General features: G+C 38.9%; 1 protein-coding gene across 1 annotated transcript; it reads left to right on the forward strand.

Annotated features, from left to right (window-relative positions):
• On the forward strand, positions 1 to 25059 carry MS4A13 (membrane spanning 4-domains A13). Its single transcript, XM_086341907.1, has 7 exons — positions 1 to 290; positions 3614 to 3735; positions 4887 to 5027; positions 8405 to 8461; positions 9429 to 9548; positions 20676 to 20771; positions 24479 to 25059. Exons 2-7 carry the CDS (start codon positions 3679 to 3681, stop codon positions 24536 to 24538), a joined length of 531 nt encoding a protein of 176 aa, XP_086198033.1. The 5' UTR covers positions 1 to 290; positions 3614 to 3678; the 3' UTR covers positions 24539 to 25059.
• The last annotated feature ends 463 nt before the right edge of the window (positions 25060 to 25522 follow it).

Genomic DNA, 25522 nt, shown 5'->3' on the forward strand with positions numbered 1-25522 from the left:
GTGGTCAACGAGGCTGCCGTTGGAGCCTGCGCTGCCTGAGGAGCCTGAGGGCCGGCTGGATCCCGGGCCCCTTGATCTTTCCAGAATGCCGGCTTGGCGGGGTCTGGGGACCTGGCCCTGAGGGCGCAGCTAGCAGAGACCCGCCCCCAGAGCCGGGCCAGGACACTGGCGGGAGGACCCAGTCTGGACAACCGCTCCGGAGCAGGGTGACCTGCCGGCGCCGAGACCCCCGCCTTAGCCAGGGCCTGGGCCAGGGAGGGCGAAAGGACCGTGAGCAAGTAAAATGAGGGGTAATGATGTCGCTTTGCCTTTGAGCTTTGTTAAGTGTTAAAAGCCCTAAGGAAGGACGGAGACAGAATTCAGTGCCTCGCCATGCCCACCCCCTATTCTTGTCTCCTTCCCGTTGCCTGCAGAGGCTGGGACTCACCCCCCGCTCTGCCACCCGCAGAACCAGTCTCTTTTTTTTCCTTTTAACTGTAGTTGGTTTATAATATTGTGTTGAGTTTCACGTGAACAAGATACTGCACTTCCATCCCTTTGCTGAAAAGTGAATCTTCGTTTATCTATTTTGTGTATAGTGTCATCTGTCTGTAATTCTGCACTCCTCACTTAACCTTCTTGCTCCTTTCCCCCTTTGGTAACCATGAGTTTCCCCCTTCCCCCATGTCTGTGAGTTTGTTTTGTAAATAAGTTGATTTGTACTATTTTTTTAAGATTCTCCTGAGAAGGGATATATATGTCTTTCAATATCTGACTTGCTTAACTTAGACCAATAATCTCTAGGGCTTCCATGTTGCTGAAGATGTATTTTATTATTATTTTTTATGGCTGAGTCCTGGTGTGCTGCAATTCATGGGGTCGCAAAGAGTTGGAACGACTGAGCGACTGAACTGAATATTCCCTTGCATATGTATATATATACATATTTATGTATATATACGTGTGTATAACATCTTCTTTATCCATATCTTTGTTGATGAACACTTAGATTGTTTCCATGTCTTGGCTACTGTATATAGTGCTGCTATGAACATCCTTATGAATTAGTTTTTTCTCCAGATATATGCCAAGGAATGGGATTGCTGGATCATATGATATCTTGTTTTTAGTTTTTTAAGGGAAGTTCAGATTGTTCTCCATAGTGGCTGTACCAGTTTACATTTCCACCAACAGTGTAACAGGGCTCCCTCTGGAACTGGGTTTCTCCACACCCTCTCCAACATTTGTTATTTGTAGATTTTTTGATGATAGTCATTCTGACTGGAAGGAGGTGATTAATATCTCATTGTAGCTTATTTAATAAAGTCTGAGTCTCTTGATCACAGTGCAGGACTGGCCCTGGACAGACAGAAATTAATTCCTGGACTTCTGGGAGCTCACACTGACCTTGGGAACCAGTCCTGAAAATCAGAAGTTAAGACTACATGGTGATAGGAAGTATGCACAGAATGTTAGGGAATCAAGGAGAGGGATATCTTAACAGACTCATGAAGCAGAGGCTTCCCAGAGAATACTGCTGCCACCACTGTTAGGGCTCAAACTAAGGGAGTGGCCATGATGAGGCTGAGAAGGTGAGCAGAGAGCAATTCATGCAGGCCTTTATGAGCCCTGCCAAAGAATTTGAACTTTATTCTGAAGACCGTTAGGAGTTGCGGCCCTGCTAAAGGCACTGGAGATGGAGAAATGGTTTCTCCACATGAGCTCTCTGTGATTGTTCCCGAAGTTCTGTGTAGCACAAATTTAAGGGGTGAGGACGGGGTTGAGGATAATGGCTAGGGGCTTTCCTGTAGCTGCTTTTTGGCTTAGTGATGGATCACCAGAAGATAAAAATAAATAAATCATTAATTTTTTTTTTATATTCTACTTTTAGTTTTTAACCACATGTAGAATTTTGTCTTTAATTTCTAACCATCATGTATTACAGGAGTACATTGCAGCATTTCTTACTCTCTTCCTTCAGTCAGTTAAGCTGAGGATTTTTAACACACATAATTTTTTTCTTGGTATTTTAATGAATACTTCATTTGGAGTGGTTTTGGTAGGGGCCCAATGGCAGTTATAATGATGCTAAATGTTCTACTTCCCAAGTCACTCATGGTGCTTCCACTATAAACTGTGAAAAGACTTTTTTCTATACATAGAAAAAGGCTTACTATTTTTATTATCTTTCTTTTATCTAAAACGTGGCAAATAATAGCAGTCTAGATATGACTTTTCTTCATTACTCTATACATGAATTCTATAATTCTGTCTTTAATTTAAGCATGATAGAGTAATTGATCTTCATTGCCTATAGGCTTATACTCTTTAACATTTCTCAAAAGTGATGTTTTAATATATAAAGCTTAGTGGCTATAATTCAGCTATTAAAATACTATTTTCTCTATTTGCTCTCACAGTTCTTGTATTCTTACCTGGCTTTTTCTGTTTTTGTACTGTATAGAATTAAGAGACATTCAGGAAATCAAATTTAGAAACCGGAGTTTCATTAAAATAATCAATTCATGAGATTTTAAGGGTGCAGGGAATGACAGATCATTTAGTCAAACTCTTCTCTCATTTCTGGAAGGTCCAAGGAAAGTTTTGAGATCATCTGTTAGGTGATCACCTGAGTGGCTAAGTGACATAACTCATGTTTTTGACATAAGTATGCCATGTTAGAAGATATTAAGCAGTGTTATTCCAGGTCCTCAAGTGGGTGAAATCTCAGAAGGAGATGCATTTAGCTAGGTTTTTAATGTTCATATAAGTAAGAAAGTGATTTAAGCACAAGGGGAAGCTGCAGGAATAACAGATCATTTAGGATTGTGGAAACAACTTTAATAAGTTGTCTGATGGAAGAAAAATCCATCTTATAGAAATAAGAACTAGGTAGCAAATATATGTCAAGGAAAAAAAAATCACAAGCCCATGATGAATTTAAGTCCAAGAATTTGGTTTTAAAAATGCAAACATGGCATTATGAGTTACATTGAATTGATTATGAATTGCAAATGAGCTATTAAAAGCTTTACTAAGATCCTCTAGTACTGGTCCTATTTCCTGCTGTTGCTGCTGCTAAGTTGCTTCAGTCGTGTCCAACTCTGTGTGACCCCATAGACCGCAGCCCACCAGGCTCCCCCGTCCCTGGGATTCTCCAGGCAAGAACACTGGAGTGGGGTGCCATTTCCTTCTCCAGTGCATGAAAGTAAGAAGTGAAAGTGAAGTCGCTCAGTCATGTCAGACTCTCAGCGACCCCATGGACTGTAGCCTACCAGGCTCCTCCGTCCATGGGTTTGTCCAGGCAAGAGTATTGGAGTGGGCGGCCATTGCGTTCTCCAGTCCTATTCCCTAGGTTTTCTTTATACTTCATAACCCAGAGAAGCTGTTCACTACTCAGAGAAAATATGTGTAATATTGTATATATCAACATTTTTTAGTCAAAGGGAAGCTTTTCAGTTCTGGAGACCTAACTCAAAACAGGTGAATGCAAATTCCTTCTAAAAAAGCAAGGAGAGAAGAAAGTGATTGCTTCAGAGTGTGGGAAAGTAATTGCAAAACAGTAAGAAAAGAAGTGACCTTAAGTGTTTTCTTTTGAGCAAAGCTTGTGTTTGTGTTTTGTACTGTTTTGTAGAAGTTTGCTAATAGAGATATCACCAGAGATTAGAGACACAATCATCTAGAGGAGATGCTGGTAGTATGGCTATATGTACGTGTTGTTCAAAAGTCTCTGAAGCAGATTCTCTTGTTATAGCGGTAAGTAAGACTTATTTTAACTAAATTCAAGATCATGCACTATTTCTATTTAGTAATGGTAAAGAATCTGCCTGTAATACAGAAGACCAAAATCTCAAGGATTTTGAGATCTAGCAGAGGGTTTTCTCCCAGTCAAATCCAAAGAATCTTTGAAAATGATGTTGTTCTTCCAAATCTGATGCAGAGGAAATCTTGAAGTCTGAATCTAAATGCATAAGATTGTTATCCCCAAAAGTGGGTTTTCTATGAAAAAATTTTTCTCTAAAACACAGCTTTAATATTAATCAGTTGCATTTAAGTACTTCATAGATCACTTGCTTTACAAAGAAACAAAAGAGCTGAAACTACTCAACTTAAAACATTAAATAGCTTCCTATTAATATTAGGAATATTAGCTTTCTTTAATATCAATCAGTTGCATATGTGTTTCATAGATCACGTGCTTTGCAAAGAACTGAAACTACCAAACTTAAAACATTAAATAGCTTCCTATTAAAGTTTATATGAAAATGAAAGTGAAAATAATGTATCCTCTGACATTTTTAAAGAGTGATTAAAAATGTGATTTAGTATTTGAAATATTAAGTTTACATATAAATTCAGAAATTTACTGGTACATATTTCCTGGGATTATAATTGCCTTTTTACAAACTGAAGTTGAGTAATAATTCTCCCCGACCCTAACCTGTCCCCTATCCAACAGAAAGACCTCGGGCAAGTTAGTCCACTTTGGGTATCTTTGTATGTCTGTGTTGACTCTACCTCATCTCAGCATCTTGTGAAAAAGATCCATATCAAGTGTGCCTTGAATGAAAAGAAGTCCCCTCAGTATTCTCCTGACATGTCATTACTTGATAGAGAGGATAGCCAGCAGTAGAGTCAGATTGCCAACTTTCTTATGGGAGAATTCACCAGAATGCCTACTGAACAGTCTGATGCTCCAAGTATGGCTCATTCCTCTTGGGTAAACCTCAGTACTTCCTGGTTAGGGCCCTCTTTTTAGACTAACCAATCCAGGAATTTCATGGTTACATGCATTTCTATTTTACTTCCATCTTTTGTAAAAACTTTGAATTTTTTTTATAGTTAACACTTATTGGAATTGTTATAAATTACATGGTTTCAATACTAATAGCATTCTCTTCCCATAGGCTGTCCAGATTATGACTGGCATCTTTTGTATTTTCATGTGGTATCTCCTATTGATTTTGTATATGGGACAAATTAAAGGAGTCTTTGGGACATATGAACCGATAACTTACAAAACAGGATGTTCTTTATGGGGAATTTTTGTGAGTAGAATACATTTTTTATTTAATCGTTCAGTAAATAATGTTCATGCCACTAGTAGAACATAGGAGGAGTTTCTGAAGTTTTCAGGAGAGTTAAGTAACTAAATCCCATGTTGATAATTCAAAGTCAGATCCCTTATTTGTTTAAATAAAACAAATATTTATTGAGCGCCTTTAACTTACCAGTGCTGTTATAAGAGACATTGATATAGGACTGAATACACAATGACAACCGTAGGCTGGATTGTCCTTGGGTATGTTCACATATCCATACAATTACAGAATTGTAAGCATAGTCTCCATTTATGGTTACTTTCCATGTTGGGTCCTTGCCTTAGGGTCCTCACGCAATGAGTCTATATTCACACATTTTTAAAATCTGTCCTCACCTGCGCTCTTCTGTGGTTTCCTATAGCCATAAAGTAAGAGGAAAGTCTGGAGAGCGTGACATCCTGGAAGTCAAGTAAACAAAGAATAGCAAAAGACCAAATGTATTAACTCTGTTTTGTTGTCAAATCAGAGAAGGGCTGAGAACTGACCATTGGATTTAGCGATACGAAGGCCAATGGTAAGCTTGACAAATAATTGCAGTGGAAGGTGGGGCAAAAGCCTAACTGGAACTGGTGTAAAGAATAATGAAAGGAGAGGAATTAGAGACAGTAAATACAGACAGTTTGTCTAAGGGTTTTGGTGTCATGTGGTGTAGAGTGATGCGGCTGTTGAGGGAACCTTGAGTCAGGAGAGGGTGAGCTTATTTGTTTCAGTATGTTGTTCCACGTCTTTTGTTGAAGGCACTGAACCAGAAGAAAGTGAGGATACATGAGATAAGTGATGGGGGAGATTATTAGAATCATGGACTTAGACGCAAGAAATGAATGCCTTTTAATACACAAATAGGAGCATGGATACTTCTCCTCTAGTAGTGGTTCTCAGCTAGAGGTGATGTTTCCCCTCAGAGGACATTTTGTGGTAACATTTTTAGTTTTCATAGCTAAGGGGTATACATCCAGTGGGCAAATCAAGGATGCTGCTGAACATCCTATAATGCAAAGGACAGCCCCCAACAAAGGATTATCCACCTTTAATGCAAATAGTTTCAAGGCAGGCAACAGGAAGGAAGGTAGAGGAACAGAGAAAATGGACAACTTTCAGGCCATTGGGTATTGGGAGCTTGTAGAACTTTCCTTCTGATGGCCTCAACTGTTTCAGTGAATTAGAAAGTAGGATCATGCTCTGAGAGTGTGAATGGAGAATGGGTTGGTTGCTTGATGTGAGAGAAAAGAATGAGGAAATGGTCACCTAGGAAAAATGAGAATGTGCATGGATTGTGGAAAAGTAGTGTGACTTTGATGAAGCATTAAAGACTCAAGCTTTTGGAACATGATTACACAGTGAGATGCATCAAGATGGTTATGTACATCTGTCTCAGGTCATGTTCAGCGCATGGGTGCAGGCATGTAATAAGAAGGAGAACTGTGTTTAATCAAGATTCTGGCCTATCCATACAACTGTGAAAAGAAAGGTGCAGAGGAGTTGAGAATGTAAAAAAGTGAGCGTTTTTAATAGCTGGTCATAGAATTTAAACTGGTAAAGGAGAGAATATAACAAAGAAGTAAGGGGCTCAGATTACAGATCCACATGGGGTCAGTGGATTATTAGAATTGTAAAACTGCAGGTCATGAGTTGGTGGACAAAGTGGGATAATTAACATGGAGATTTGAAAGGTGTTACTATTCCCAGGTGGCGCTAGTGGTAAAGAATCCACCTGCCAATGTAAGAGATGTGGGTTGGATCACTGGGTTGGGAAGATCCCCTGGAGGAGGGCATGGCAACTCACTCCAGTATTCTTGGATTCTCCTGGAGAATCCCTATGGACAAAGGAGCCTAGTGGACTGCAGTCCATGGGGTCGCAAAGAGCTGGACACAACTGAGTGACTAAGCACGCCCAAAGAGTGACCAAGGTAGGGGATCAGTAGATGACTTCAACCAGAAGGGACAGTGGGTGATAGCATCTGATGACATCTGATTCAAAGCTGGAGGAGAGAGCATGGTTGGAAGGAACAAGGAACAAGGGAACCACTTACCGTGCTTAGAACCAGTGGTAGCGGGCAGTAGGAGATCAGACGCCACCATTTGCTAGGGCTGTAAAGGAGCAAGACGCCTTTAGGAGCCTCTGCTCTTGTATGTTGGCTTACAGATGTCCAAGCATTGCCTTGGAAAACAATAGGAGAAAAATAGTGCATTTGCGGGTAAAATCCAGATAAATGATTGCTGTCCTTCAGTGTTTCTAATCATGTTATAAAAATATCATAGTTATCGCTTACATTAAGTTATCTAAAATTTCAATTAAGTATAGTTTAATTCTAAATTTCTCATTTAGGTCATAAACTTTGAAAGGCCTTTTGTAAAGCTCATAGTTTGGTAATCCAGTTAGCACTAGTTTAAAATTCTCAAGGTGTTTTCACTTTGTATTCTGAACTAGTTGTTACCTGTACTTTGTCTTCTTGGAAATCTCAATTTTGCTACAGAATGAAGTGCTGAGTATGTACACTTAAGAGATCCTCCAGTAGTTAGTAAACCTCAAGTGTGGCCTTCCTGTATATGGGGTGTAGTATGAATACTTTTTCCCTACAAATTAGCCTTTAACTTAGATCTTTGTCAAAGCCATTAAAACAGAAAAGACAAAAGGAATATTTCAAAGGGATTGTGTAGCCCACTTTCAAACAATATGGCATAGCTTTACACTTCTGGGAAATAGACAAAGTAGCCTGGTATGAAATAATGGAACTTCTTTTTATAAAATAAAGGCAAAAATAGGAATAACATCTGTTACCTTAATAATGGCTACAGTCTCAGTTAAGAGAGATATTTTGTACAAATACTGGTTGGAATATAGGTTCATGGACTGCTTTTCCACATCTGGATGTATACACAGTAATCATAATCAGTAGTAGCATTTCAGCCAGAAGTATAGCATTAGAAGTAAGAATTAGAAGTAAGAATCAGTAGTAGCATCTCAGTCAGAAGTACAGCATTAGAAGTGAGGCTTGAATGAGTTTAGAGAGCATGTGCAGGTACAAGCAAATTTGGTCCCCGATTCAGGACTGCGTAAGTCATCCTTGGCATATTCTGCATCCACTGTCTGAACTATGCACGCTGTCCCCTATATGTTTCTGTTGTTAGTGATCCTACTGTTACTGATCCTTCGTTACTATAGACGTAAACCTGTCCTAACCCCTTCTACTGAAACTTCTTTACATTAGTCTACTCTGACCAGTCTAAAAATAATTGACTTAGAAGAGGGAATTGTTTAAAATATATTTTAAGGTGATGAGCATTATCAATGAGTATTTATAAATATATGTTTTTATATTCAGTTTATCATTTCAGGAATCTCCATAATAAGAGCAACATGGTATCCGTCTCAACGCCAGGTAAGTTAAAATGTTCAGTGTACCCTAGAAACCACTTGTCACAAAGCTAAGTAGGTTTTAGTGAAAACATAGTGGACATCTAAACAATAAAGGAATCTGCCCTGTCTGTAAAATAAAGGAAGGAGTTAAATGAAAACCTAGGAGCATGTAGTTTAATGTAGACAGATGTGCTGTATTAGAGTCATACTATATAAAGGTTTCTAAGTTTAAGTATAGAGCTCTTTTGTTTTTTTGGTTTGGTGTTATACCTTTTTTTAACCTTATATGAATTTTACTGTTAGCAAAAAATTTAATAGAACTCAATGAGTTTATAAATAGACATAATACTGTTGTAAAACTTCATTTTCCTAACTCTAATTTGGAAACACAACTGTACCTTGTAACAAAATAGAAAATCTGTTCAAAATAAAGATCCATCTATATTATAGGTAGAAAGATATTGGGAAGGAAAATAATCTTAGAATCTCAGAGCTAAAAGATACCTTAGAGGTGAATTAGTCTACTCTTGTGATTGTAGAGATAAAAAAACTAATATCCAAAGATGTTGATGGATTTCCCTAAAGAATTAAAACCCTGGATTAAAATTAATTGAATCTATTTGGCCTGTTTCTCCAAGCAGTCATTTTCCATCTTTTTTCTCTTTTTGATGTGGAACTCCTTTTGTTCAAATAATATATTATAAGGCTTTCTTCCAAATGACTCAGAAGATTGTAAAATATAATATTTTTGAGCCCAAATGGAAGATTTATGCTTATTGGTATGAAGATGTTTTGATATTTACTCCAAATTAATCAGGTTTCATATAAACCAGAGAAGGGTTTCACGCTAATGGCAAGCGTACCAACACTTCTAAAGATTTAGAAGCGAGATTAAAGTTTTAACTAGATCGCTTTTTTCAGTAATACAAACTATTTAACAATATCATTTATTCTGAGTATAATAAATTTACTCTATGTCTTCTTTTTAGCTTACCTGTGCTATGCTTGTGAACATCTTATGCATGATTCTCGCAATTATTTCAATGATTCTAACAATAGTTGAGTTGTCTACTTTTAAGTCTGTGTCATACAGGAATTATGGACAAGCGGTAAGTGACCAATTCTGTGGGAACATCTTAATTTCAAAATTATTCTTTTCAGAGGTTTTAAAACCTTAGGAGGTAAAATAAAGCTTTAATTCATATCCATGAAATTCTTTGATTTAGTAGTAAGCTCTTGACTGAAAGTTTTAATTAAAAAGTTACTCTTAACATAATTTTTTGTACATACTAATAGGATGTTTGAATTCCTGACATACCCAATGAAAATTCAGTAAAAATTGTAAGACTTAAGTGACACACACACACACACACACACACGTTAGGATGATTCTCTTAAAGAAAGAAAAGTATAATCCAAGACTTAAAACCTTTCCCAAAATCAGCAAAAGAATTCTGCTATTGATGCATATGGTTGGTATTGTATAAAGCTACTCATTTCTAGTTTAATGTAGATATTTTCATTTATAGCCTGTTTTTTGTATCTCACATGAATTTTACTTTAGGCCCTCAAATGCCAAATGTGCATGAATCTGCATTGTTTCCATTTAATTAACTGTCTAATCACATACTTTGTACTAGAGAATAACTGTATTTCTAAGATAGTAACATTCTCCAATAAATATGAATATCTTTACTGATACTATAATAGATTTATTTCAGTTGTGTTGACTTTAGATTCAGAAGCACAGAGTATTAGTGCTGCAAAAGACTTTAGTAATAATTATAGCAATATTCCATTTAAAATGAGAACAGATTGGAGTGGAGCTCCTCTTTGTTACTTAACAACGGAACAAAACAAATAACAATTTGGAAATTTTAATTTAAGATAATCTGAGTAGAAGGGTCATTACAGATAAGGGATAAACTTCCTCCTCCCCTATATACCCTCTCTCCATACCTGCAGTATATCATAAAGTAAGAATGGAGGAATCAGATGAAAGAATCCAAACACGGAATACAAAAGTCTAGAAGACAACAAGATAGTGAGAGGAGACACAGTAATACCTCCAAATAGATTGGCAGTCATGAATGATGTATTGATTTAAATAAGCATGTATTAGATTTCCCCTGTAAACCATAAGAAAATTGCCATTGGCCCTGGAAATCCAAATCTATAAATCTTCCATTCGAACTTCAGGGGCAGAGATGGGGGAGGAATAGAATTAGTAAGTACGGAATTGTTTCAGGTTACTTCAACTTATCCCTCTTACTCATAAGCTTATAATCTTAGTTTAAGATACGGCATAATTGCCAAGACTTAGAGAATCCACCTTCTATACTGGAGACCTGGGTTCGATCCCTGGGTTGGGAAGATTCCCTAGAGAAGGGAACGGCTACCCACTCCAGTATTCTGGCCTGGAGAATTCCATGGACTGTATAGTCCATTGGGTTGAAAAGAGTCGGACACGACTAAGCAACTTTCACTGACTAACTCACTCACTACCTTTTGCAAACAGTATTACAAACTGTTGTATATTGAATTTATCTGACATGAACTCAATACTAATGATCAGTTTCACAATCTCCCAAACATAAAAATTTCAATTTTATTTGCTGTAATTACACAAAATGAACTTAAACACAGTATCTTTTCCTAGAGGCATTATAGAATTATATACCTACATTTTCTATCTTTTTTTGCCTTTTCATACTGTTCATGGGGTTCTCAAGGCAAGAATACTGAAGTGGTTTGCCATTCCCTTCTCCAGTGGACCACATTCTGTCAGAACTCTCCACCATGACCCGCCCATCCTGGGTGGCCCCACATGGCATGGCTTAGTTTCATTGAGTTAGACGAGGCTGTGGTCTGTGTGATCAGATTGGCTAGTTGTCTGTGATTGTGGTTTCAGTCTGTCTGCCCTCTGATCCCTCTCTCAGCGCCTGCCGTCTTACTTGGGCTTCTCTTACCTTGGATGTGGGGTATCTCTTCAAGGCTGCTCCAGCAAAGCCCAGCCACTGCTCCTTACCTTGGGGTGGGGTAACTCCTCTCAGCTGCCACCCCTGACCTTGGACGTGAAGTAGCTTCTGTCGGCCGCTCCTGCACCGTCACAGCCTCCGATCCACAACACCCAGTTGTGGATGGGACTGGTGATAGAAGCAAGTTCCGATGCTGTAAAGAGCATAGGAACCTGGAATGTTAGGTCCACAAATCAAGGCAAATTGAAAGTGGTCAAACAGGAGATGGCAAGAGTGAACATCGACATTCTAGGAATCAGCAAACTAAGATGGACTGGAATGGGTGAACTTAACTCCAATGACCATTATATCTACTACTGTGGGCAGGAATCCCTTAGAAGAAATGGAGTAGCCATCATAGTCAATGAAAGAGTCCGAAATGCAGTACTTGGATGCAATCTCAAAAACAACAGAATGATCTCTGTTCATTTCCAAGGAAAACCATTCAGTATCACGGTAATCCAAGTCTATGCCCCAACCAGTAACTCTGAAGAAGCTGAGTTGAATGGTTTTCTGAAGACCTACAAGACCTTTTAGAACTAACTCCCAAAAAAGATGTCCTTTTCATTATAGGGGACTGGAATGCAAAAGTAGGAAGTCAAGAAACACCTGGAGTAACAGGCAAATTCGGCCTTGGAGTACAGAGTGAAGCAGGGCAAAGGCTAATAGAGTTTTGCCAAAAGAATGCACTGATCATAGCAAACACCCTCTTCCAACAACACAAGAGAAGACGCTACACATGGACATCACCAGATGGTCAAGACCGAAATCAGATTGATTATATTCTTTGCAGCCAAAGATGGAGAAGCTCTATACAGTCAGCAAAAACAAGACCAGGAGCTGACTGTGGCTCAGACCATGAACTCCTTATTGCCAAATTCAGACTTAAATTGAAGAAAGTAGGGAAAACCACTAGACCATTCAGGTATGACCTAAATCAAATCCCTTATGACTATACAGTGGAAGTGAGAAATAGATTTAAGGGACTAGATCTGATAGAGTACCTGTTGAACTATGGATGGAGGTTCGTGACATTGTACAGGAGACAGGAATCAAGACCATCCCCCAGAAAAAGCAATGTGAAAAAGCAAAATGGCTGTCTGAGGAGGCCTTACAAATAGCTGTGAAAAGAAGGAAAGCGAAAAGCAAAGGAGAAAAGGAAAGATATAAACATCTGAATGCAGACTTCCAAAGAATAGCAAGGAGAGATAAGAAAGCCTTCCTCAGCGATCAATGCAAAGAAATAGAGGAAAACAATACAATGGGAAAGACTAGAGATCGCTTCAAGAAAATTAGAGATACCAAGGGAAAATTTCATGCAAAGATGGTCTCAATAAAGGACAGAAATAGTATGGACCTAACAAAAGCATAAGAGATTAAGAAGAGGTGGCAAGAATACACAGAACTATACAAAAAAGATCTTCACAACCCAGATAATCACGATGGTGTGATCACTCACACTCACCTAGAGCCAGACGTCCTGGACTGTGAAGTCAAGTGGGCCTTAGGAAGCATCACTATGAACAAAGCTAGTGGAGGTGATGGAATTCCAGTTGAGCTATTTCAAATCCTAAAAGATGATGCCCTGAATGTGCTGCACTCAATATGCCAGAAAATTTGGAAAACTCAGCAGTGGCCACAGGACTGGAAAAGGTCAGTCTTCATTCCAATCCCAAAGAAAGCAATGCCAAAGAATGCTCAAACTACCGCACAATTGCACTCATCTCACACGCTAGTAAAGTGATGCTCAAAATTCTCCAAGCCAGGCCTCAGCAATATGTGAACCGTGAACTTCCAGATGTTCAAGCTGGTTTAGAAAAGGCAGAGGAACCAGGGATCAAATTGCCAACATCCACTGGATCATTGAAAAAGCAAGAGAGTTCCAGAAAAAAACATCTGTTTCTGCTTTATTGACTATGCCAAAGCCTTTGACTGTGTGGATCACAATAAACTGTGGAAGATTCTGAAAGAAATGGGAATCACAGACCACCTGACCTGTCTCTTGAGAAATCTGTATGCAGGTCAGGAAGCAACAGTTAGAACTGGACATGGGACAACAGACTGTTTTCAAATAGGAAAAAGAGTATGTCAAGGCTGTACACTGTCACCCTGCTTATTTAACTTATATGCAGAGTACATCATGGGAAACGCTGGGCTGGAGGAAGCACAAGCTGGAATCAGGATTGTGGGGAGAAATATCAGTAACCTCAAATATGCAGATGACACCACCCTTAATGCAGAAAGTGAAGAAGAACTAAAGAGCCTCTTGATGAAAGAGGAGAGTGAAAAAGTTGGCTTAAAGCTCAACATTCAGAAAACAAAGATCATGGCACCCAGTCCCATCACTTCATGGCAAATAGATGGGGAAACAGTGGCTGACTTTATTTTGGGGGGCTCCAAAATCACTGCAGATGGTGACTGCAGCCATGAAATTAGAAGACACTTACTCCTTGGAAGGAAAGTTATGACCAACCTAGACAGCATATTAAAAAGCGGAGACATTACTTTGCCAACAAAGGTCCATCTAGTCAAGGCTATGGTTTTTCCAGTGGTCATAAATGGATGTGAGAGTTGGACTGTGAAGAAAGCTGAGTGCCAAAGAATTGATGCTTTTGAACTGTGGTGTGGGAGAAGACTCTTGAGAGCCCCTTGGACTGCAAGGAGATCCAACCAGTCCATCCTAAAGGAAATCAGTCCTGGGTGTTCATTGGAAGAACTGATGCTGAAGCTGAAACTCCAATACTTTGGCCACCTGATGCAAAGAGCTGACTCATTTGAAAAGACCCTGATGCTGGGAAAGATTAAGGGCCAGAGGAGAAGGGGATGACAGAGCATGAGATGGCGGATGGCGTCACCAACTCAATGGACATGGGTTTGGGTAGACTCCGGAAGTCAGTGATGGGCAGGGAGGCCTGGTGTGCTGTGGTTCATGGAGTTTCAGTGAGTTGGACACGACTGCGCCACTGAACTGAACAGTTTCTAAGGCAGCCAATATTTCACAAGATTTTCTAAATGCCAGCTTTTCTAACATAAATCAGTGGCTTGACTAAATTCACAAACTCAACAAGTCATCAGTGTTCTCATGTAGGTTCAGCTGTCCCCAAAAGTTCATGTCTCTGAAAAATACTTTTCATACAATAAATCCAAAACCAATAAACTGCCTTTATTTAGACACTACCTTTCATACTTACTGTATGTAACCCCTTGAACAAGTTTAACTTTCCTGTTCCTAGATGTATAAGTGGAGAAAATGCTATCACATATCTGTTAGTTAAGTGCTCTGTCTCCCCCAGACACCACGCCTGTTGTTCTAACATTCTAATGACTTTTCTACTTGAATTTGTTTCTGTTGCCATCATCTCAAACTCTGCATACATAAAATAGAAAATATTTGCCTCCGAAAAAATACTGTATTGCAAGACTCCCTTATTTCGATATCCTAGTCTCAAAACCTTGAACTAAACCTCACCCTTAGCTTTACACTGTCTTCCCAGTTACCAACTACTGTGTATCATTTAGTTAAATTTTTACTAATTAAGGATCACTTGGTTGAGACAAGAAATACAACCCAAATTGACTTCCAGAAAAGGGGCACTTACTGACTTAAGCTGAATTTAGAGGCTTAAATCATATGCTGAGAACTCAAGTCATGCTTCCTATTGTTTTTCTCAGATACACAACTTTCCACTTTTAGGAGAAGACTTTGTCTGAAATTAAGGAGTGAGGGCAAAATTACTTTCTATAGTCTTGCCAGCTAAAAGGTCACAAGTACCTTCCAGCTAAAATGCTATGACTATGTTTGTCAATAAAATTAAATGAGAATTCTTTACTTTGCTATTTCAAACCCACTACAGCCTTTTCTTTATTTTCCTGTTAATATCATCTTGAATGAACACTTTACTTCTGTTAAACTTGTTTTATAATTTTCTCAAAAAATGTTATGTTCATTCGTGCATTCAGTTTTTTGCTCACATTATCAAACTGTAGGCCATATGATATATAGTTTGGGTTTATTTTTTAATGTCTCCATTTCTTAATTATTTTTGTCCCAATTTATGTTAAACAAAATAGGTTACAGAGAAACAAGTAAAGCTGCCTGGACTATTGCTTTCCTCCTTCAGTTTTCTTAGTCCTTATTTCAAATGTCCTACCTCTCTATGAAGCCTTCCTAGATGTGGATGACTTTAAGATGAGTCTCCTATCCCCTGTAATTACTGATCAAATTTTTAATCCATTTGACATCTTTAACCTTATCATATATAACCTTATATTATCCTTCTGTATTTTCTGCTGGAATATAAGCTGAGAAATCAGGAACTTTGTCATTTCATTCTTACCATCTAATGGCTACCAACCAATAACTTCTTGCATATAAAAGGTATTAAATAAACCCAGAAAAAGAGAAGGGGAAAGGTGAAGGAATTGAAGGAGAGAGAATTGTGATGTTATTTTATCTAGATCAGTATTTCATTCTTATCTTTTCACAGCCAGCACAAGCACTACGTTTATTTTCAGGCTTAGTACGAAATCATTCATCCTCATATGTAGTTGAAAGTATCTTTCCAGTAGCAACAAAAGGGATCTGCTGTATTTATCTCAGAAATCACAATCACCTTATACTTCTAAGTGAAGTGTTCTCTTTTTGAATTTACTCATTCTTCTATCTATGGGAAAGACTGAAGGCAGGAGGAGAAGGGGATGACAGAGGATGAGATGGTTGGATGGCATCACTGACTCGATGGACATGAGTTTGAGCAAGGTCTGGGAATTGTTGATGGACAGGGAGGCCTGGCATGCTGCAGTCCATGGGGTCGCAGACTCAGACACGACTGAATAGCTGAACTGAACTGATTCTTCTGTTGGATACTCTAGCAATTTCTATGTGAGATTTTTACACATGTAAATTTAGTGTTTGTAATAATAGCTGTTTTAATGATGAGAATTGCTTGATGGTCAATAAAATCTCTCGGTAGTCTTTTTATCATTGGAGACATGAGCCAAATCTTGTTGACTGATGAGTTTGGATAGTGAGCTATACCAGAGACTGTAGTGAACAGAATGAGAGTGAAGAGTTGCAAGAATTGAGACAAGACTGCTGAGTGACGAAGATCAAGACTTAAAGCTGTAATGCTGGATGCTTGGGGCTGGTGCACTGGGACGGCCCAGAGGGATGGTATGGGGAGGGAGGAGGGAGGAGGGTTCGGGATGGGGAACACATGTATACCTGTGGCGGATTCATTTTGATATTTGGCAAAACTAATACAATTATGTAAAGTTTAAAAATAAAATAAAATTGGAAGAATAAAAATATAAAATAAAATAAAAAAAAAAAAAAAAAAAAAAAAAAAAGACTTAAAGCTGTAGATAACTAACTGGGGGGCGGGGGGTGAAAGCTAGGAAAGTGAAGTGGAGGCTACAGGAGTAGGAATGCCTGGGGAATCAAATAGTGAAGGAAGCTTGTTTATTCTTGTTTCCCTCCTTTTCCTTGACTGTCATATTAGGAGCTCTTTCTAAGAACATCTCTGCACTTACTAAAGATAATAATACTAGTAAAGTCACTGCATCCACTAGGCTTTTCTGTGACTTGAGCAAAGCACCAATCTTCTTGTGCTTCCTGTCTGCTTCTTCAGGTTTGCCCAGATTCTTAGCTAAGAGAACTATATAAGGACTGAGCACTTTTCTGGTGCTGTGATCTGGCTCAAGACTGGATCTCACTGCAGATCTCTGCCATCCCTACACATTTAAACATAGTTTTCAAGATCTTTTAGGTGTCTTAAAACTTTAAACTTGAAGGAGACAAGATGGCAGAAGAGAAGCAACTTGAGCTCACCTCCTCTCAAAAGCACACCAAAATCACAAAATCACAGCTGAACAACTATGGGTAAAAAACATACTGCTGCTGCTGCTAAGTCACTTTAGTCGTGTCCGACTCCATGCATCCCTATAGATGGCAGCCCACCAGGCTTTCCCGTCCCTGGGATTCTCCAGGCAAGAACACTGGAGTGGGTTGCCATTTCCTTCTCCAGTGCGTGAAAGTGAAAAGTGAAAGTGAAGTCGCTCAGTATACTCTGCATCCAAAGACATACAGAAAAAAACTCAACTAGACAGTAGGAGGGGCATACTCACAATGTAATCAGATCTCACACCTCCAAGGTGAGCAGCCCACAGACTGGAGGATATATCACAAGTTCTTCATAGGAGTCAGAGCTCTAAGCCTCACATCAGGCTAACCAGCCTAGGGGTTGCATCAGGAGGAGGAGCCCTCAGAGTATTTGGCTTTCAAGCCCAGCAGGGGTGCTTTCAGGAGCTTCACAGGACTGGGGAAAACATATTCCACCCTTGGGGGGAACATGCAAGGCCTTGCAAGCACCAGGACCCGGAAGAAAAGCAATGACTTCATAGAAACCTGGGTCAGACCTACCTGCTGGTCTTAGAAGGTCTCCTAGGGAAGCAAGGAGTAGCTGTTCCCTCTGAGGTCATAAGAGTGGGTGGCAGACATCTCAGAGTATTCATCTGTATGAACTCTCCTTGAGGCAGACATCTTGCTTGGGTCTTTAGCACCAAGACCTGGCCCTGCTGAATAGCCTGTAGGCTCCAGTGTTGGCACACCTCCAGCCAAACAGCTAAGTAGGCTGACACACAACCCCAGGCTTCCTAAAGACATTCTGAGCCCATAGCCCTTTGACACAGTCCTACACAGAGAGCCAAAACTTAGCTCCACCAACCAGTGGGTAGATACCAATGCATCCTGCCAGGAAGGCTGCATGAGCCTGTAAACCAGCTTAACCCACCAAAGGGCAAACCCCAGAAGCAAGGAAACTGATATGCAGATGTTACCACTCTAATGGCAGCAAGTGGAGAGAAACTAAAGAGCCTCCTGATGAGGGTGAAAGAGGAGAGTGAAAAAGCTGGCTCAAAACTCAACATTCAAAAAACTAAGATCGTGGCATCCAGTCCCCATCATTTCATGGCAAATAGAAGGGGGAAAAGTGGAAGCAGTGACAGACTTGATTTTCTTGGTCTCCAAAATCACTGCAGATGGTGAATGCAGCTATGAAATTAAAAGACACTTGCTCTTGGGAAGGAAAACTATCACAAACCTAGGCAGTATATTAAAAAGCAGAGACATCACTTTGCTGACAAAGATCTGTATAGTTAAAGCTCTGGGTTTTCCAGTAGTCAGGTACAGATGTGAGAGTTGGACCATAAAGAACTTGAGAGTCCATTGGACTGCACGGCAATCCAACCAGTCAATCCTAAAAGAAATCATCCCTGAATATTCATTGGAAGGACTGATGCTAAAGGTGAAGATCCAATACTTTGGCCACCTGATGCAAAGAGCCAGCTCTTTGGGAAGGGACCTTGTGGCTGGGAAAGATAGAAGGCACAAGGAAAAGGGGATGTCAGAGGATGAGATGGTTAGATGGCATCATAGGACTCAGTGAACGTAAATTTGAGCAAACTGGGAGATAGTAAGCATGGCATAGGGGGCGTGGCATGCTGCAGTCCCCGGGGTCACAGAGAGTCAGACACGACTTAGAGACTGAACAACAGCAAGAAAAAAACTGCGAAAAACACAGACGTGGCGGCTAAATAATATTCTGTTGAACAGCCAATAGATCACTGAAGAAATAAAAATACCTAAGAGACAAATGAAAACAAAATCATGATAATCCAAAAAACCTATGGAACAAAGCAAAAGTAGTTAAAGAGGGAAGCTCATAGTGATACAAAATTGCCTCAGGAAATGAGAAAAATCTCAAACAACTAACCTTATGCCTAAAGCAACTAGAGAAAGAAGAACAAATAAAAACCCAAGGTAGTAGAAGGGAGGAAATCATAAACATCAGAGCAGAAATAAATGAAGTAGAGACTAAGAAAGCAATAGAAAAGATCCATGAAATGCAAAGCTAGTTCTTTGAAAAATAAGCAAAATAATTGATAAAACTTTAGCCAGACACAACAAGAAAAAAAGGGAGAGGGCCCAAATCAACAAAATTAGCAAAAAAGAGAAGTTACAACTGATACCACAGACATACAGAGGCCCATAAGAGACTACTACAAGCAACTATATGCCAATAAAATGGACAACCAAGAAGAAATGGACAAATTCTTAGCAAGGCATAACCCCCCAAGAGTGAAAGAAAAATAGAAAATATGAACAGACCAGTTAAAAGAACTGAAATTGATGCTGTGATTTTAAAACTTCCAATAAACAAGTCCAAGACCAGACGACTTCACAGGTGAATTCTAACATTTAGAGAAGAGTTAACACCTAGTCCTCTGAAACTATTACAAAAATTTCAGGGGAAGGAACACTTTCAAACTCATTCTATGAGACCATCATCACCCTGATACCAAAACCAGACAAAGATACCACAGAAAAGAAAATTACAGGCCAGTATGACTGATGAAAATAGATGCAAAAATCCCCAACAAACTAACAACTAGCAAAGCAAATCCAACAATACATTAAGCAGATCATACACACGATCAAGTGGAATTTGTCCCAGGGATGCAAGGATTTTTGAATATCTGCAAATCAATCAGTGAGACAGTACATTTAAAAATTGAAGAGTAAAACAAAAATAGACTTACAGACATCAAAAGCAAACTTAGAGTGCCAGAGTACCAAAGGGAGGAGGAGTGCAGGGTAAACTAGGAGTTTGGGACTGACACATATTCACTACTATATATAAAGTAGGCAACAGGGACCTACTGTGTAGAATGGGTAACTGTACTCAATGTTTGTAATAATCTATACGGGAAAAGAATCTGAAAAATAATATGTATATATGTACACCACTTCCCAGATGGTGCTGGTGGTAAAGAATCTGCCTGCCAGTGCAGGAGATGCAAGACATAGGTTCAATCCCCAGGTCAGGAAGAGCCCCTAGAGTTGGAAATGGCAACTGGCTCCAGTATACTTGCCTGGAAAATTCCATGGACAGAGGAGCTTGGCAGGCTACAGTCCATGGAGCTGCATAGAGTCAGACACCTCTGAGCACACACATGTACATATATACATACATATGTGTGTACATATATACGTATATACATATGTGTGTACATATATACGTACATATGTGTGTATAATTGAGTCACTGCTGTACACCTGAAACTACCACAACATTGTGAATTAACTACACTTCAATCAAAATTTTTCTAAGTTTTTAAAAAGATAATAATGCAAAATGTCTCTCTATTTTCTGATTTCAGAAACTTGGGAGACAAATTTCACGTGTTTTACTGAGCTTCTACCCATTGGAAGTGTCGATGGCACTCACATACTCAATCTTCGGCTGTGTTGGTTTGGTAAGTGTTTTATCTAACTCACTGGCAAAACTAGAGATGTAATTTCTAGTAAGTACACTTTATGAGGAGATAAAGTGTTCTGATATGTTTGGTACTAATAAAAATATAATTTCACTTTCTATTTTTTTCTGTTTATAAAATTAGAAAAATAATACATGAAACAATATTAAAATAAAAATAAAACAAGATCAAACCAGTCAGTCCTAAAGGAAATCAGTTGTGAATACTCATTGGAAGGACTGATGCTGAATCTGAAGCTCCAATAGTCTGGCCACCTGATGCAAAGAGGTGACATTATTCCTGATGCTAGGAAAGATCGAGGGCAGGAAGAGAAGAGGGTAACAGAGGAGGAGCTGGTTGGAGGGCATCACTAACTCAGTGGACATGAGTTTGAGCAATGGTGGTCGAGGACAGGGAAGTCTGGCATGCTGCAGTCCATGGGGTCACAAAAAGTCAGACACAACTTAGCGACTAAACAACAACACAACAAATTGAGAAGCGTTTATTTTTAAAAACTTACTAAACCTTGGGTAAGAGCAGCGGATGTCTGTGACAGTTTAATTTGGGGCTGCTCTAATTCCTTCCAACTTGTCCCCTCAACTCCAGGTTCCATTTTGCAGAAATTTATCTGGGTGAGTCAGACTGTGAGGACCACTGCTGCAGAGGCCTGGTTTTATTTGGAGTAGAGCAAAGGAATTTTTATGACTAAGGGTATTATTAAAACAATGGTGATCTCAGTTGCAAACAGTCTGGAAAAGCCAATCTAATGCCTGGCCTAACTAAGATTACAATACTATTGGGGCAAGAAATTGACAACCAGCCAGACCTGAAGATGCACACTTCAGTTCAGTTGCTCAGTCGTGTCCGACACTTTGAGACCCCGTGGACTGCAGCATGCCAGGCCTGCCTATCCATCACCAGCTTCCAGAGTTTACTCAAACTCATGTCCATTGAGTCAGTGATGCTATTCAACCATCTCATCCTCTGTCATCCCCTTCTCTTTCCACCTTCAATCTTTCCCAGTATCAGGATCTTTTCAAATGAGTCAGTTCTTTGCATCAGGTGGCCAAAGTATTGAAGTTTCAGCTTCAGCATCAGTCCTTCCAATGAATATTCAGGACTGACATCCTTTCTGAAATGAAAAACCCAAGGGCAAATCTGAGTCAACAGAAAACAAAATCTGCAAACATGATAGAACAGTATAGATCATCCAGTTTGAAGAACTGAAAAAAAAAGAAAAATAAACAGCCTTAGAGATTTGTGGGGGACCCCATCTACTGCACTCACATATGCATAATAAGAATACCAGAAAGGAGGGAATGAGGGAAAAAATTGAAAAATAAAGGCCCAGAATTCCGCACATTTGAGGAAAAACATTATTCTGTCCATCTAAGACACAGGTTCAATCCCTGGGTTGGGAAGATCCCCTGGAGAAGGAAATGGCAATCCATTCCAATATTCTTGCCTGGAGAACCCCATGGACAGAGAAGCCTGGGGGGCTCTAGGTCCTAGGATTACAGAGTCAGACACAACTGAAGCAACTTAGCATGCATCCATCTAAGAGGCTCAGTGGTCTCAGAATAAACACAAAGAGATGCACTCCTAGATTATTCAGAAATAAACTAATAAAAGAAAGTCTTGGAAGCAGCAAGAAAAAGTGACTTCATGTGCAGTGTAAGTGTCACCCATAATAAGATTAACCGCTAACTCATCAAAAACAATGGAGGCCTTAAAGTGGTAGGAAAGCATATTACAGTGCTGGAAGAAAAAAACAGTCAAGCATGAATTCTGTATCCTTCAAAACTACCCTTCAAAAATGACTGCGAAATAAAGACATGCAGATGAACAATGACTGTTAATGTGTGGCTGGCAGAACTTGCTTACAAGAAACATCACAGGAAGCTCTTTAGACTGAAAGGAAATAATACCAGGTGGAACTCAAATACACATGAAGAAATAGCATCAGTAAAGGTGATTATGCAGATAAGTATTTTAAAAATAGTCTAAATATGTCATTTGTTCTTTGTTAACTAACTTAAAAGACAATTGCATAAATCACATTGAGCTCACCCAATTAATCCAAGATAATCTCCTTATTTTAAGTTCACGTTTATTATCAACATCAATTCCATTTGTCCCAGCTACTCAGTTTTACTTAATAACATGAAAGCAGCCATGGACAGTGTTTAAAGGAACAGATATGGCTCTGTTTCGATCAAACTTTATAAAACAGATAATGGGTCAGATTTGGTTCATGTGCTGTAGTTTGCCAACTGTTGGTCTGTAAATATATTTTCTTATATGAAATTTTAAAAGAGATAAGATTATAAAAGCAGGGATTATAACACTGTATCATTGGTTACACAACATGCGCTCACGTCTGACACTTTGCGGCCCAGGGACTGCAGCCCTCCAGGCTTGTGAACCTGTGGCATTCTCCAGGCAGGAGTACTGAAGCGGCTTGTCATTTCCTTCTCCATGTCACATGTGTAGATGTAATACACGTGGCAATAATAGCACAAAGGAAGGGGAAGGAATATAGCCACATTAGAACAAAGTGTCTGTATTTTACTGGAATTAAATTAGCATTCATCTGAAGCAGATTGTGATAAGGTAAAATGCACACTGTAACCCCTGACCAGTGACTAAGAAAATTCCCAAAATTGTAGTAAAATAAAATTAACAATGAAATTAAAATAATACATAGAAAGCATTTTATTTCAAAAAACAAGTAAAGGAGGACTATACAACACATGACACATATAGAACACACACAGCAAGCAGTCAGGCATAAACGCGGCCCCTTCAGTAACAACATTAAAATAAGACTACAAGGAGATACTAACTACCTAACAGAATGACTGAATTTCAGAGGACAGATTTAAGTGATGGTAATGACCGTATAAATGCAATTTCGCACTCCTAGTTGGAGTATAAATTACTGCAACAACTTTGAAAATCTTTGGGGCATTATTTACTGAAGGTTAAGATATGCATACCCTATCAGTAACTTATTATGTACTCAACAGAAGTGTGTGTACACATGTAGCAAGATAAACGTCTAGGGGAAAAAAATAAACATGTATATCAGTATTATTCATAATGGTCATGAAGTGCAAATGCATTCAGTGCGTGGAGAATATATTGAGAATAAAATTCTACATGTTAATTGAGGAATAACTACGCTTAACAACACAGATCAACCTCATATAATAATCTTGACTATTAAAAGGTAAATGCAAAAGAATGCATACTTTTTTATTCTACTCACAGAATATTTGAAATTGGGCAAAACTAAATCTAAACTATAATGTTTAGTGGGAGGGCTGGAAGCTATTGGTAAAATTAGAAAGAAAAGAAAGGATGGATTACCTGTAAGTGAAAAGGGCATTACTTTCAGAGGAAAGGAAAGGAATAATTGGGAATGTCACGACAGGGTGACTTCTGGAGTGCTGGCATTTGTTGATGTTGTAGAAGACCACGAATATTTTATTTTAAAAGTCTGGGAGTATACCAAAAGTTATATGTGATTCAGTGGCAATTAAGAGAGTGGGTTGAGATAGAGATGAAACCAAAAGAGGACAAATGGCATTTTAACATTTTGTTCTATAAACATCACGATTGCTTGTATTTTTAAAAACTAAGTATTTACTACATGTATGATTTTAGGAATCATAATGTGATTTTCAACGCTAATTTTTTTTCAGTGTCGCAAAAAAGAAGATGCTCGTACAGCTGACACAGAGGAAGTTGAGGATGCTTTTTAGAAACCTTAGAAATGTGAGAATTTTCCTGGTGCTCTTACCTGATGTGGGCCCTAATGATATATCTGTGTAACAAAGCTGCTACAAAGTCCACAGATTTTGTGCAAAAGAAAATATGAAACAAGTTGAATTTTCCTTTTCAGTATTCAAGAAAATTCTTTGCACATATTTTTGTAGGCTCCAATTGGAAAGCTTTTTCCCCAATTAAATATAATACTATCACAAGGAAAAATTTATTCTCTAGGTTACACTAAATAGCTGTCAACTCTTCCTAATGGAGCTTTTGTAAGAGACCATTTAAAAGATTTGCGATTGTCTCAGACTTGGACCATGATATGGTATAACTCTCACGGAAATTTTAGATAACTTAAGATTCTGATTCTATGAGTAAAGGGTACATTTCAGTCTGAGTTCTTCTACCTGAGCTAGCTAGCTACCTGAACAAAGTACGAATCAAAAGGCATCCAATTCAGCCGCTTCACTGACTGCTCCTCTCCTCATTAAAATTCCTTTCTGCCCTAAAAGTGTCTGCTGTCTTTCTTCCCTTTTGTTCCCCCTCGCTTCTTACTCTTTTCATTGCTCGGATCACCTGTTCAGTTGCTCTTCAAAGTAACAGGCTGCTCTTCCATACTAAGAAATATTTCCCAAGGATCTGTTGTGACTTCAGTCATCCTTCCTTCAAATATGGAAACGAATTTCAGAAAGCCTTGCTCAGCAGTATCGATCACGCCAGTGAGTGTATGGAGCTCCCTTTTAAGTGCTGCTGGTTTTTATTTGTTCGTCTTCTACCTTGTCTCTCAAGAAGTTTCATCAATTGTTATCTAAGAACACAAATGAAGATTTTGTTGTTCTAAGAATTTTAGTGCTTATCTTACACACATTGAGTGACTACAATGTACCAACAAATATATTAAACTTTGTAGTATCAAAAATTAATGAGGTACCTCATCACAAAGAATTTTTAGTTTAAGGAAGGAAACAAACAGT

The sequence above is a fragment of the Bos grunniens genome, chromosome 15, assembly GCF_055505025.1.
Source record: "Bos grunniens cultivar Pamir isolate PY7600 chromosome 15, Bosgru_T2T1.0, whole genome shotgun sequence".
Lineage (NCBI taxonomy): Eukaryota > Metazoa > Chordata > Mammalia > Artiodactyla > Bovidae > Bos > Bos grunniens.

Coding starts and splice junctions, on each gene's coding strand:
- MS4A13 (XM_086341907.1), top strand. CDS start 3,679: ATGGCTATATGTACGTGTTGTTCAAAAGTCTCTGAAGCAGATTCTCTT. Junction 3,736..4,886: donor CAGATTCTCTTGTTATAGCG/GTAAGTAAGACT, acceptor CTCTTCCCATAG/GCTGTCCAGATTATGACTGG. Junction 20,772..24,478: donor TCTTCGGCTGTGTTGGTTTG/GTAAGTGTTTTA, acceptor ATTTTTTTTCAG/TGTCGCAAAAAAGAAGATGC.